This window comes from Drosophila biarmipes, chromosome 2L, assembly GCF_025231255.1.
Source record: "Drosophila biarmipes strain raj3 chromosome 2L, RU_DBia_V1.1, whole genome shotgun sequence".
Classification (NCBI taxonomy): Eukaryota; Metazoa; Arthropoda; class Insecta; order Diptera; family Drosophilidae; genus Drosophila; species Drosophila biarmipes.
In genome coordinates, this window is record NC_066612.1 from 286,165 (window position 1) to 298,593 (window position 12,429).

General features: G+C 49.2%; 2 protein-coding genes across 13 annotated transcripts in view; one reads left to right on the forward strand and one right to left on the reverse strand.

The window, feature by feature from the left end:
- LOC108036839 (mucin-19) overlaps window positions 1-12,429 on the reverse strand; it is a 43,045-nt gene that overhangs the window by 21,790 nt on the left and 8,826 nt on the right. For 7 of the 12 annotated variants that reach the window (XM_050885130.1, XM_017113194.3, XM_050885131.1 and 4 more), the window contains 5 exons: window positions 11,598-12,083; window positions 3,387-11,362; window positions 3,150-3,327; window positions 1,319-1,406; window positions 965-1,118 (listed from right to left, as the gene is read on the reverse strand). In XM_050885130.1, the coding sequence (XP_050741087.1) occupies window positions 965-1,118; window positions 1,319-1,406; window positions 3,150-3,327; window positions 3,387-11,362; window positions 11,598-11,641 (8,440 nt within the window). In that variant the 5' untranslated portion in view covers window positions 11,642-12,083. Of the gene's footprint in view, window positions 1-964; window positions 1,119-1,318; window positions 1,407-3,149; window positions 3,328-3,386; window positions 11,363-11,597; window positions 12,084-12,429 lie in introns of those variants that run through there. The other 5 variants (XM_017113203.3, XM_017113204.3, XM_017113202.3 and 2 more) reach the window with 1 other exon arrangement.
- On the forward strand, window positions 1,501-3,095 carry LOC108036841 (uncharacterized). The gene is made up of 2 exons (XM_017113206.3): window positions 1,501-2,231; window positions 2,290-3,095. The coding sequence occupies exons 1-2, from the start codon at window positions 1,646-1,648 to the stop codon at window positions 3,036-3,038; spliced, it is 1,335 nt and encodes a 444-aa protein (XP_016968695.1). The 5' UTR covers window positions 1,501-1,645; the 3' UTR covers window positions 3,039-3,095.

Here is a 12,429-nt window from a genome sequence, read left to right on the forward strand (position 1 = left end):
AGAAGTGATTTCACAATATTAGTAATTGCATCCAAGCCCGAGCGTCCCTCAGGAGTGTTTAAAACTCAATCCGAAGGACAACTCATCGTTAGTATTGGAAAAGTAAAATGCAAACGATTTTGCAGCTCTACTTATAATTTGTTCTTAGTTTACGCATATTAATATACACATTTAGATATATGATATTTTGAAACTGTTGACTACAACCAAAAGATGTCTTCGTTAGAAGAAGAATAAGAAGTTTTTCTGAATTTATAAACTTGTAAACTGCAACAACTTGCTATAATAAAACAGGAAGTACATTTTAAAGTAGAGGTGTTAAATGTCACTTAAATATAATATCGTAGTTTTATTATAGCAAAGACAGATGAATTAGTAATGAAAGCTTCACCGAAAATAGTTAAAGCATTATGATCCGTTAATGTGAATAATAACTGTTATATTCTTAACGGGTTATTTATTATGTACATACAAATTAAAAAGTTGATATAGTAAAAGGCATACAATTGCATGGCAACAAAACATACACACACTTTTATTCGTCGTGTCGAGTTCAAGGGTCTGAACAAGTCTCTGTCCTGGTCCGGTTTGAAGTCGTAACTGAGAGATTTAATTCAAGGTTGTTGTGAGTTATTTAGGAGGAAGCAAAGGTAGATCAGTGGTAACACTGGAAAATATCGGAGGCCATTACATAGACCCAAACAAACAAACTACATAAAGAAATGCTGATTCTTGGACTTATGGTGTGACATTTACGGATACAGAAAAGTTGAAGAGCGCAATTAAAGTTAGAGGTAGGAGGTCCAAAGTCCCATACAGATACCGAGTAAGAATTTTGTACAAAAATTTGGTTGGTGGTTGTCTATTTCATCAAGGCAGCTCGCTTCTTCTGCTCTTTTTTTATTGATAACTCTCTACGTCCGTGCAGCAGTTGGAGTGTGCGTGAATGTATCTTTTACCATACCTTTGGCGTTCCTACCTCGTGGCACCAAGTTGTGTAGGCCACTATGATCCCTGCTGATCTTCTGCACCTCCCCATCCTCCGTCGGCGTAATCAAGTCCCAGATGAACGTTTTGATCTTCTCGTCACCCTTGTAGACCTGCAGGCAGTATAGGAGCTGTGGAAGTATAGAAAACATTTGTTAGGCGAGACTAATGTAATATTGCATAACATAGATGAGTTAAGCTTTGTTTCAGCAGGTTGAGAAGTTAGTTTTTACTCAGCGAAAACCTAAAGTTTCCTCAATATTAGCATGATTGGTCATCATTAATGGAATTGTTTGGTAATTTAAATCTTAGCCTGGTTTCCTTTACTTACGATGATGCGAGCACAATCCTCGACGTCTATATCGCGCCAACCGCGTTTGAATTGTCCCAACTCCAAAAGTTCTGACCACCGGCCCCAACTGAAAAAGAATAGTTAGAAAACTTAGTGGAAGAAGAGAAAGGTATTAAGCCATTTTATTAAAAATTCCTGACCAGTCTAGTCATCATTTACTTTCCTCTTATCACTACAGAACTGGTCAAACATTTTCTCACACAAACAAAGGAAACTATTTCAGCCTTACAAATTCAACAAAGCCAAAAACCAACTAAATAAGTTTTTTGCTGTACTGGAAACACATTCCCTTAAATTGCTGCAATCATGACAAGCATCATGTCGGAACATAGCATGAAGACCGAGACGCAGAGCAGGCGTTCGGTAAAATCCCATGCAAGCAAACTGCATGTATTCGAATATGTTGCGCCGCAGGACTTGGACGTCGTGGCCATCATCTACAAGTACTATCTGGAGGACTTCCGCAACTTCACGGAAGAGGAGCGTCAGTTGCGATTGGCCAGCTTGGATGCCTTGGATATGCTGCGAACCATCGAGCAAGTGCACAACGATGTGGCTACTCTTAGGTTGGAGAACCACATCATGGTCGAGTTCCTCGAGAAAAACGATCCAAAGTTGTTGTTGGGGTTGAGGCAGCGACGCACTTCGATTCTCAGAAAATTGCAAACGAAGCGGGGATCTGCGCAAGGAAGTCATGGCGTGAGTAGCCGGCACTCGAGCTCCAAGCGCTCCATACCCATGTCAGTGAATCAGCTGGTCTCCATAAGTGGCATCGGCGCCCCAGAAAAGCGACGTGGAGTAGACTACAAGCTCAACTTCAAGGCCAAAGCCGAAATGGCCGAGAAAAGAGCTGCTGAGGTGGAAAAGCGGGTAACAGATATCGAACGAAATGGTGTGTAGGATGACCTCCGAGCTTTGTGGTTATAACTGATTCCCAATCTGCTTTGCAGCCATGACCGAAGTGAAACAGCTGAGGGCCAAGATAGAGGAACTCCGCTTTCGAAGTGAGGAAACCATTGAGACGGAGAACAACTTTATGCTTCACTTTCTGCGAGATGAGAACGATGTGGCCTTCCTGGAGTCGGCCACCGAGAGGCAGATTGAACGAAAGCTGCGCAAGTTTACCACAAATTGGTTCAAGAATGCACGCGCATTACTGGGAACCATGAAACTAACAATAGTATCTCTGCAAGAAACATGCCAGCAGCACCGGGCGGATCTGATAACTAAGTCTGACCTAAGTGGTATCTTAACGGCTGTGGATTTTGAGAAGCTGATTATCAAGAGAACAGAGCTGGTTAATCAGTTGGAGGAAAAGAACATCCACATGGCGGGTCTCAAAGGAGTCACTGGTAAAACGTCCTTGGCTATGACTGAGGAAAAGCAGGCCATGATGAACTTGGAGACCGAAATGCGAACCGTTTTGAACAGAACGGAAGAGGTCTCCCGAGCCATTCAGAAACTGGAAAAGGAGGTGGCCGCCGTTCAAATGCATAACACCAAGGACTACGTGACCCTGGATGAATTGAGGACCCAGCTTCAGGATTACGAGGCTCCGAGTGTCAGCGAGTACATTGAGCGAAAGGAGGAAGCACACGTCCTTGAAAAGGAGGAGAAGATGCTGCAGCGCAAGATATATATACTCAACATGAAACTCAACAACGCCATTCGCCGGCGGAACCGACTTGACGACAATTAAATTGTACGATCACCTATAAATGTTAATTGCCAAAAATAAAGCTTACAGTAAAATTGATTTGATCTACTAAAAAAATCCAACTTATACATATAATTTCGGGTCTGCACTTACCCAAAGGAGAGCAGTCCCTTTTCCACCTTGAAGCACTCGGACTTGGCCCAGTTACCATATTGAATCTCCTCCAATCCCAAAGCGGCCAAGGCATCCCGTTCACGTGGAATGTACTCGTCGTGGCCCTTCTTTTCCCGAGTACGGTCGCGCTTCTCCTTTCGTCGTCGGGAGCGGAGACCTAGTTGGTATACATGATTAATGTAAAATTCATATGCATTACCAGGGGTTTATCCTTACCTATTCCTCCCTCTTCATCGCTGTTCTCATTGGAGGAGTCCTCGGAATTGAGCTCCATCACATCCTCGTGGCCATAGCGTTTGATTTGAGTGCGTCTTCTCGGTTCGGACAAAACCAAATCCTCCGTTTCATCTCGCTCACAGGCATCGGGATCAATGTCAACCTTCTTGGCCCACTTGGTCCAGAAATCGGGATCATCGATGGTAATATCCGACCGGTTGCCGGAGGCAGCAAATGAAGCCTTCGAAAAGGTGGAACCCTTCTCCGACTCCATGGTTATGACTTGAGTGCGCCGCTTAAGGATTGAATCGATGTCCTCTTCACAAAACTTGTCACCAGCATTGTCGTCATCCATGACCGCACCGTAGGCTCCCTTCTTTAGTAGATCTTCGATCTCCTTCTTAGACAGCTGCTTGTTATTGCCATCCTTAGAGCCTTGGGTGTTCATCGACTGCAGGACAGCCTTATCCAATCCAAGTTTCATTGAAGCCTTGTCAAACATTTCACGCTCGTAGGTATTCCTGCAGAGCAATCGATAGATCTTAACCATCTTCCTTTGGCCAATACGATGGCATCGGGCCTGAGCCTGCAAATCGTTCTGTGGATTCCAATCCGAATCGTAAATAATGACAGTATCGGCAGCAGTTAAGTTAATGCCCAATCCTCCTGCTTTAGTGCAGAGCAAGAATACAAAACGGTCTGATCCTGGCTTGGAGTAGCGATCAATGGCTTCCTGACGAAGATTGCCACGAATGCGTCCATCGATTCGCTCAAAAGGATACTTTCTGTACACCAGATAGTCCTCTAGGATATCCAAGCAACGCACCATCTGACTGAATATGAGCACACGATGGCCATTTGCTTTCAGTTTGGGTAGCAATTTATCAATCAAAACCATTTTACCAGCGGATAAAATAAGATTCTTGTAATAAGACTCTGGATCCTCGCCATGCTGGGACTTGAAATCATATTGGATTTGTTCCTCTGCTCCATTTAGGAGATAAGGATGTATGCAGCACTTTCTCAGCTCCATCATGGTATTCATTAGGTTCGGAATATTAGCAGATGTGGTTCCCTTTTTCAGGAAACTAAAGTTCTGTTCCAATATACCTCGGTAGTACTTCTTTTGTATGTTAGTCAGCTCCACTTCAATAATGGTTTCCTCCTTGGGCGCCAAACTCTTCTCCACATCGTCTTTTAGACGTCGCAGCATCATAGGTTTCAGAAGAGCTTGCAGCTTATTCACCTCTTCCTCAGTGCGAAGACTTCCAAACTCAGACATGAACTCTTCCTGCGAGGAGAACTGCGAGGGTTCCAGGAAATTAAGCAAAGAGAACAACTCGCTGATGTTGTTTTGCAGGGGAGTTCCAGAGAGCAGGACCCTATGTTCCAAGTTTAGCTGTCGCAGACCCTCAAGGAGCTTGCAATTCCTATTTTTGAGCCGATGAGCTTCATCGATCACACAAAGGCGCCAGTTGAAGGCCTTAAGGTCCATGTAATCCGTCACAATCATCTCGAATGTGGTGATCAAAACGTTAAACTTGATGGGCTCCTTCAAGACCTTTCCGCTTTCTGTCTTATAGTAGTATTCATAGTCCTGTATCATTTGTTTGCTGGTCACAGAACCGTGATAAACCACTACGTTCATATCAGTCCAGCCCTCGAATTCTCGCTGCCAGTTGGGAATGGTGGAAAGAGGAGCTATGACCAAGAAGGGTCCTCTGATTCCATACTCATAAACAGAGTGAACAAAGGTCAAACTCTGGATGGTTTTTCCCAGACCCATTTCATCGGCCAGGATGCAGTTGTGAGTATTGTACCAGGAAAACTTTAACCAGTTCAGACCCTCCAGCTGATAGGGTCTCAGGCTGTTTCCGCCCTTGTAGATCGGAGTCTTCTCTAGCTTTTTCCACAGTTCTGGATGCGGACGCTTTTTAGACTTCCATTCGCACCTCAGAGGAATTTTGTTAAAGCGCAGGTACTGCTCGATCTTGTCGTTATCTACATCTTCTTCCAGCTCCCAGGTGCAATCCTCGTAGGGAAGTGACTTCCACTTGACCAAGTAGTGCTTGGTGGTCTCCCCACTGGTTTCATCCGTGTGGACGGACATGTCCAACACTCGATCAACTTCGGTAAAGTCCTGATTGAAGGGCTCATCTTCGATGTTCTCGAATATATTCAATTGCTGGGATTGCTTTTGCTGAAAGCGACGAATCTTAGCAGCTACGCGACGGTCACCCTTCAGGAGTTCCTCTTCGGTTCTCCACTCGCAATGGAGGTAACTGAAATTGCGATACTTCACAAAGTACTCTTCTACATCGATAAAGACGGGTTCGGGTTTGTTTTCCTTGTCGGCTTCGTTTTCGTCCCCACTGTCCTTCTGTGTGGCTTCTTCTCCCTCCTTGGCAGGCTCCTTTTCGCCTTCATTTTCTAATGCTTCCTTAACTTTTTCTGTAGTAGCCTCCTCGGGTTTGGCTTCGTCAGCAGTTTTGTCTTCAGATTCTTCTTTGGATTCGGGTGACTTATCTTCACCTTCCTTCTCGTCTACATCCATTTTCTCCGTGGAAATATCGGTTTCCTTGCTCTTCTCTGCTGCTTCAACATTAGACGATTTGTCTTCCTCAGTGATTTCAGCATTCTCATCAGTCTTTACTTTTTCCGATTGCTCTTCTGGTTTAGCTTCCTTATCTGATTTTTCAGATACATCGTCTACGTCCATTTTTTCCAAATCCTTATTGTCCTCGTCAGATTTCTTGGTATCTTCGGGTTCCAGCTCCTCTTTGCCCTCCACTTCCATTTCGGAGGACTCCGATTTCTTTACCTCTGCATCGGTTGAATCTTCTTTGGATTCGCTCACTTCACCCTCTGTTTTGGGTTTTTCGTCACCGTGATCCTTTGCAGCTGACGCTTCTTCAGCTTCAGATTTCTCTTCCTCCTTTTTGGGTTCGGGCGCTTTTTCCTTTGGTTTTTCCGGAATCAGTTCACGTTTTCCCATTCGCATGGCCAACACTAATTGTACGACCATGCTGTCTTCATCGCCAGTGTTTATGTACACGTAGTTGGGCTTAGATGACATGGCCGCGTTTGCGGCATCGTTGGAGATTTGTCGCTCCTTTTCTACTGCCGCAGCCGCTGCTGAAGTACTAGAACTGGCTTCCAGTTGGCTGCTCTCGTCCATCGGTAGATTAGACTTCTCTTCACCCACCTCCTGGCCAACCTCTCCTTCGGCACCAGATTGCGGTTCCGCTTTTTCCACATCACTGCCTGCATTGGAATTAGCCGCATTTGCGGATGATTTTTTATCCTTCTTTACAGGAGACGCTACCAACAAAGAGTTTTCGTCATCGGAGAACCTCAGCATTACATCATCGATGTACTTCTTCCTTTGTGTATTTCTTGAAGATCTTCGCTTGTTGGAATCCAGTTCAGAGTCTGGTGGAGGTGATGGGGGTGGAGTTCTGTCCATGGTGTCATCTTCGCCATCGGATTCGGGCACAATTCGTCCCCTGTTCCTACGCTTTTTAAGTGCCTTGGCGGAGAGAGAGCCACGGTTTTTGCGCGCACTGCCACCCTCCTCGGAATTCGCATTACGACGACTCCTGGCAGTGGATCGTTTCCGATCTCTTCTACTCGGAGTAGAGGCAGGATCTCCGGCCGAATCTGGAACAGAGTCCACAGTTTCATCGCCGGCCTCAGCGTCTTTTTCGTCTTCATTGGCGCCCCGTGGAATTTTTGAGACGGGAATGTCATCGTAGTCCGGAGATTCTCCGTCCACGCCTGTTCCTCCCGAAGTGGTTTCTGCCTCGCCATCGGCAGATCCCGCTTTGGGCACCAACGGTTTGTTGTCTTCCACTTCGCTGCCCTCACCCGTTTGCTCGGCTCCATCCTCTCCGTACTGTTTTCTGCGCTTAGCAACACTGGCTCGTTTTTTACCCGCTGCTGGTGTCTCGGTAGAGTTTGGATCATTGGGATCCTTAGGTTTCTTGGCCTTCGGAGTCCTATCTCGCGGAGGTTTATTCGGATCCTTGGGAGTCCTGGGCTTGCGTGGCTTCTTCTTTTTGCCGCTGCCATCGGTGGAGGTATCTAGTTCGTTGGCTGAGTGCACGTCTTGCGAAAGATCGCCCATGCCTTCGCTATACTCCAGCATTCCGACCACACTGGTATCACCCGCACCCTGAGTCACGCAGTCCTCAGAGACGGGAAGCTGTGTCGTTGGGATACTTGAAATGGCGTTGGCTGCTCCGGTAACCACATTGCCGCTGATATCCATTAGATCCTGCTGCTGGCCCACCTGACCTTTTTCGCCCTTCTTTGCGCGGGGTTTCCTTGGTTTGTTGGCTCCCTTTCCCCGGCCTCTTCCCGTAGTACTGGATACTTGGGGGCTCTCTACCATTTGCTGGTTGAGCAAGGGGTTTCCTGGTGGTCCATACATTGGGGGAACGTTCTGGAAGAGCATGCACTGAGGGCCGCCAGCACACTGATCATTTATTTCGTGTTGCGTCAAAAGATTCAATCGCTCCTGCATTCGCATTAACTTATCCTGGTGCTGGAGCTCATGGCCTGGAGGCATGCAATACAGTTCCTGGATCTGCTGCTGCAGTGCAGCAATTTCTTGTTGATGGAGCATCGGATAAGGTGGATACATGCCGGGTGCTCCGCCGTACGGAGGCATCATTGGTGTGATGTGACCCTGTCCTTGAGCTTGGGCGTCGTATCCAGGGGCCATTGGATGCATGGGCATTCCCATGGGAGGAACCTGTTGCTGTGGCGGTTGTCCCACTAGGGTGGTGGGATCTACAGGTGGTACTACTCCAGTTGCAGGTTGAGATTTATCCTCTCCCGTTTCCTCAACGATTTTGGGTTCCTCTAGCAAGGAGGTGGACAGATCCCCTAGAGATTGACCCAGTTGGGTTTGTTCCATCTCTTCGGAGGGCTTATCTTGCAGATCCTCCTGAACTGCCGGCAATTCGGTGCTTAAACTTACTTCCTGGGTTTTGGAAACGCTGTTCTCATCCTGTGGCAACTCAGTTTCATTGGCAGAAGCTCCAGACACACCTCCGAGCCCCTCGCCTTCGCTCTGATTCTTCTCAAACTCTGCATTCGAGGACTGAGAATTACTGTCCAAAAGTGCAGCTGCTGCAGAAGCTGCATTTGAGGCAACTGCAGCAACTGCTGCGGATGTGGAGGACATAGAGTTGTTATCAAAAAGGCCAACATCCACTCCGACATGCTGGGCAGATTCCGAATTTCCTCCATGCGAATTCGTGTTGTCCATGAGCAACTGTTGCTGGTTGTTGCTGCTGCTGTTAATGCTGCTCTGCGAGTTGCTATCGTGCACCGAAGTGGGCTGGTTGTTGACAATGCTGTTTGTGCTACTGTTGCTGCTGCTGTTGTTACTGTCATTTGCAGCCACTGCCAAAGTGGAGGAATCATTCGAGTTGGCTGTTTCGTTGAGAATGCTGCTGAGGTGATGTGACGGTGTCGAAGGTTGTTGCTGCGTTTGCTGCTGTGGCTGGGGCACCTGTTGTTGCTGGGTTTGTGGTACTTGCTGGGATGGCTGTTGGGTCTGATGTTGCTGTTGTTGTTGCATTTGCGCGGGTATTGGTGAACTCACGTGAGCAGGAGACATTGTCTGTTGAGGCGCAGGTGGCTGGTTGTCTCCTAGTATGTTAGCAAAAGGATCGAACTGCTGCTGCGACTGATTGTAGCTGGGTAAATGTTGCTGGTGGTGCGGTGACTGTTGCTGCTGCTGCTGGTGTATGGGTGACTGATGTTGCATTTGCTGGTGGTGCGGCGATGTTAGAGTCGCTTGCGATGGCTGCTGCTGTGGTTGTTGCTGCTGTGCCGTTTGCTGTTGCTGCTGCGTCGGTTGTGCTGTCTCCATGGTGGGCTGTATTAAATGGTGCATGCTCGGCAGACTTTGCTGATGCAACGGCGAAGACATTGCCGCCAATTGAGGTTGCTGCTGCTGTTGGCTTTGAGTGCTGCCTGTTGCCCCACTGCTGTTACCTCCACCAACTATATCATTGATCGAGTGCTGCAATTGATCGTTCAGCGATTGCTGTTGGTGTTGCTGCTGCTGTTGTTGCTGCTGCTGCTGTGGGGTGGCCACCACTGGCGGTTGCTGTGCAGCCACTGGTGGCACAACCTGTTGCTGTGGGGTTTGGGGTTGTTGTTGCTGCCCCATCGCTCCGTACATGCTTAGTTGTTGCTGGTGATGTTGTTGCTGAGCCTGCAACATGGCTGCCTGCTGCTGCTGCGGTGGTGTCTGTTGCTGCTGTTGCGCCTGCTGTTGGACTTGCTGTTGGGCCTGCTGCTGCTGCTGCAGGGCTGCCAAGTGCTGAGCTCCATGAGCCGCACCCCATTGTTGGTGGTGTTGCTGCTGCTGTTGCTGTGGTGATGCGGGCATCCTGGGACCGACGGCACTTCTGTAGGCCGACGGGTAATCCATTGGCGGGAGTCCGAGGGCCTGCGACGGCATCACCATTTGTTCAAGGGCCTGTAACGTGTTTACGGGTGCAGCAACTGGCGCAGGAACCTTCGCTCCCGTTCCCCCTGCTCCACTTGTAGGCGGTTGGGGTCGCGGCGATGGCAGACCCACCATGCCTTGAATGCTGTGCTGGCTGGGCTGATTGTTCACCACTTGTTGTGGCTGCTGGGCCTGCGTTTGCTGCTGCTGTTGCTGAGGGGGTGGTGGTTTCGCCGGTGACACGCCCACTGGTCGCGGAGACATCTGTGGATGCGGCGACATCGTCGGCGGACGTGGCGACATTTGTGGCGAAAGCTGAGGGAAGGGAGCGCGGTACTGGGGCGAGGAATTCAGCTGGGCAGCCGCCTGTTGATGTTTGCTGCTGGACATGTAAGGTGGTGCTGCCTGCTGCTGTTGCTGCTGAGCTTGTTGCTGCTGCTGTTGCTGTTGTTGTTGTTGCTGCTGCTGGTGGTGGCTTCCGTAGCTAGGCGGCATACCCATGTGCGGTGGCGGTAATCCAGCGCCCGGCAACTGTTGCTGCTGCATCAGCGAGACGTGAGGTTGCTGCTGCTGCTGCGCCTGCTGTTGCTGCTGTGATTGGAGCTGTTGCTGCTGGTGGGCGCCCAATTGCTGCGCAGCCTGCTGCTGCTGCGCTGTCAAGTGGTGGCCCGGTGGCGCTGCTCCCGGCACATGTTGCCCATAAGCTGAAGCCTGATCCAGGCCTGAGTGACCGTAGCCCACGTGCTGCGGCGCTCCTCTGCTCGGTTGGTGTTGCATGGGACTGCCGTACGGACTGTGAGCATAAGCCTGGGGAGTGGGAGGTTGTCCCGCTTGGACGGCGGGTGCTCCCACCCCCGGATACAACGGATGCTGGCCAGGAGCCTGCGGATAATGCTGCGGCAGTCGAGCCTGCTGCTGACTCTGCTGCTGCTGCTGTTGCTGCTGCTGCGCCTGCTGTTGCGCCTGCTGTGCTTGCTGCTGCACCTGCTGCTGCTGGGGCGTGGGCGGTTGCTGCTGCTGTTGCTGCTGGGGTGCCAGCGATCCGTATCCCGCCATCATGCTCTGTTGCGCGCCGTAGGTCGCAAGCTTTTGCTGCTCCTGTTGTCCGTAGGCGGGCATGTGTTGGCGGTATGCGCTGGCGTTGCTCTGGCGCTGCTGCTGCGCCGGCGGAGCTGCCTGCGGGTGACCGTAGGCGCCCAGTCCGGCTCCGGGATACGCTGCTGCCTGGCCCGGAACCGAGGGCGCCGCTCCCCAACCGCTTAGATCACCCATCCCGGCACCCACTCCAACGCCGAGGCCAACGCCCATGGCCGCCTGGTGATCGGCGGCCCCCAGCCCGTAGAGATTCTCCGCCGTTGGCTGGTACGATGGGTATTGGGGCTGTTGCTGTAGGGGATGTGGGGGGCGGTGGCGCGGCGGATAGCCACCGGGCGGTCCCATTGCCCGAGGATTAGCCGCGGCGGCGGCTGCTGCGGCGGCTGCCGCATCGTAACGGTAATAGGGATCTCTGTGGGAGGGGAGAGAAGGAATCATTAGGACAAACAATTAGGAATTTTGAATAACGTAAGGATGGTTTACATACGTTATTGAGCAAACCTTTCTTTTTTTAATTTAAAAGAAAACTATTTTAAACTATGTATTAATTGAGAGACAATCTCGGATTTCACTCTGCACACCGAGTCATTTTCCCCGCCTAAGCCTAATTTCCCAATTCTTGGGGTGACAGTCTCAGGCAAACTCACCCTTGATGATTTCCGTGAAACATATTTTGTGCATTTCCATCCATCAGATTTTTTAAACGCAGCGCACACAGAAATGTCCGTTACGCGTCGAAGGACGCGACGCCGCTGCGTTTTAGGTTTGGTCGTCTATTGGCTTAATTTTGATGCTGCTTTCTGCGCGTGGCCGTTGTCAAAGTGTCGAAAGCCCAAAAGGTAGCCGAGGACTGAGGCCTTGCACTTCTCGGGGTGCGGATATCCTTTCCCCACTGCTCACTTTGCCCCGGGGATCTGGTGTCTGGTCTCTGGTCTCTCTACCCACCTTCGCCTTATCGATTATGGTTATATATTGGTTGGTTGCGGGTTCTAACTACTAAACTTAATTACAACTGGTGTGCAATTTAACGTCTTGTTGTTGCTTTTATATGGAAAAAGTCGTTTGTGTCTCGTGTTTCGCGCACTTCATGGCCGACCTTTGACATATTCGCAGTGAAACACATTCGCTCACAGCTGAAAGAAATAGTTCGGAAAGATTTCGAATTGGTAATGGGTCAGTACCGATCAAATTAGTTTAAAAGGTTTCGCGTAAAACGGTAATTTGTGGGCGGAGAGTGGAGCATTGTTTTTCGGTTTTGAGCGTATTTTGGGCGAGATTGCATTTGAGTTTGAGCTATGTATTCCGGATCTGTAAAGAGAAGAGAAAGTGCTGATTAGTCAAATTGTCATGTTATTTGTAGTTAACTAGGTATTGCTATTAATTTTAAATCCACCGTCTTGGGAAATAACATAATCTAGATGTGTGGTTGAATGATCATAAAAGAACATATACTCCTACAATTTATCACACGGTCGTTGC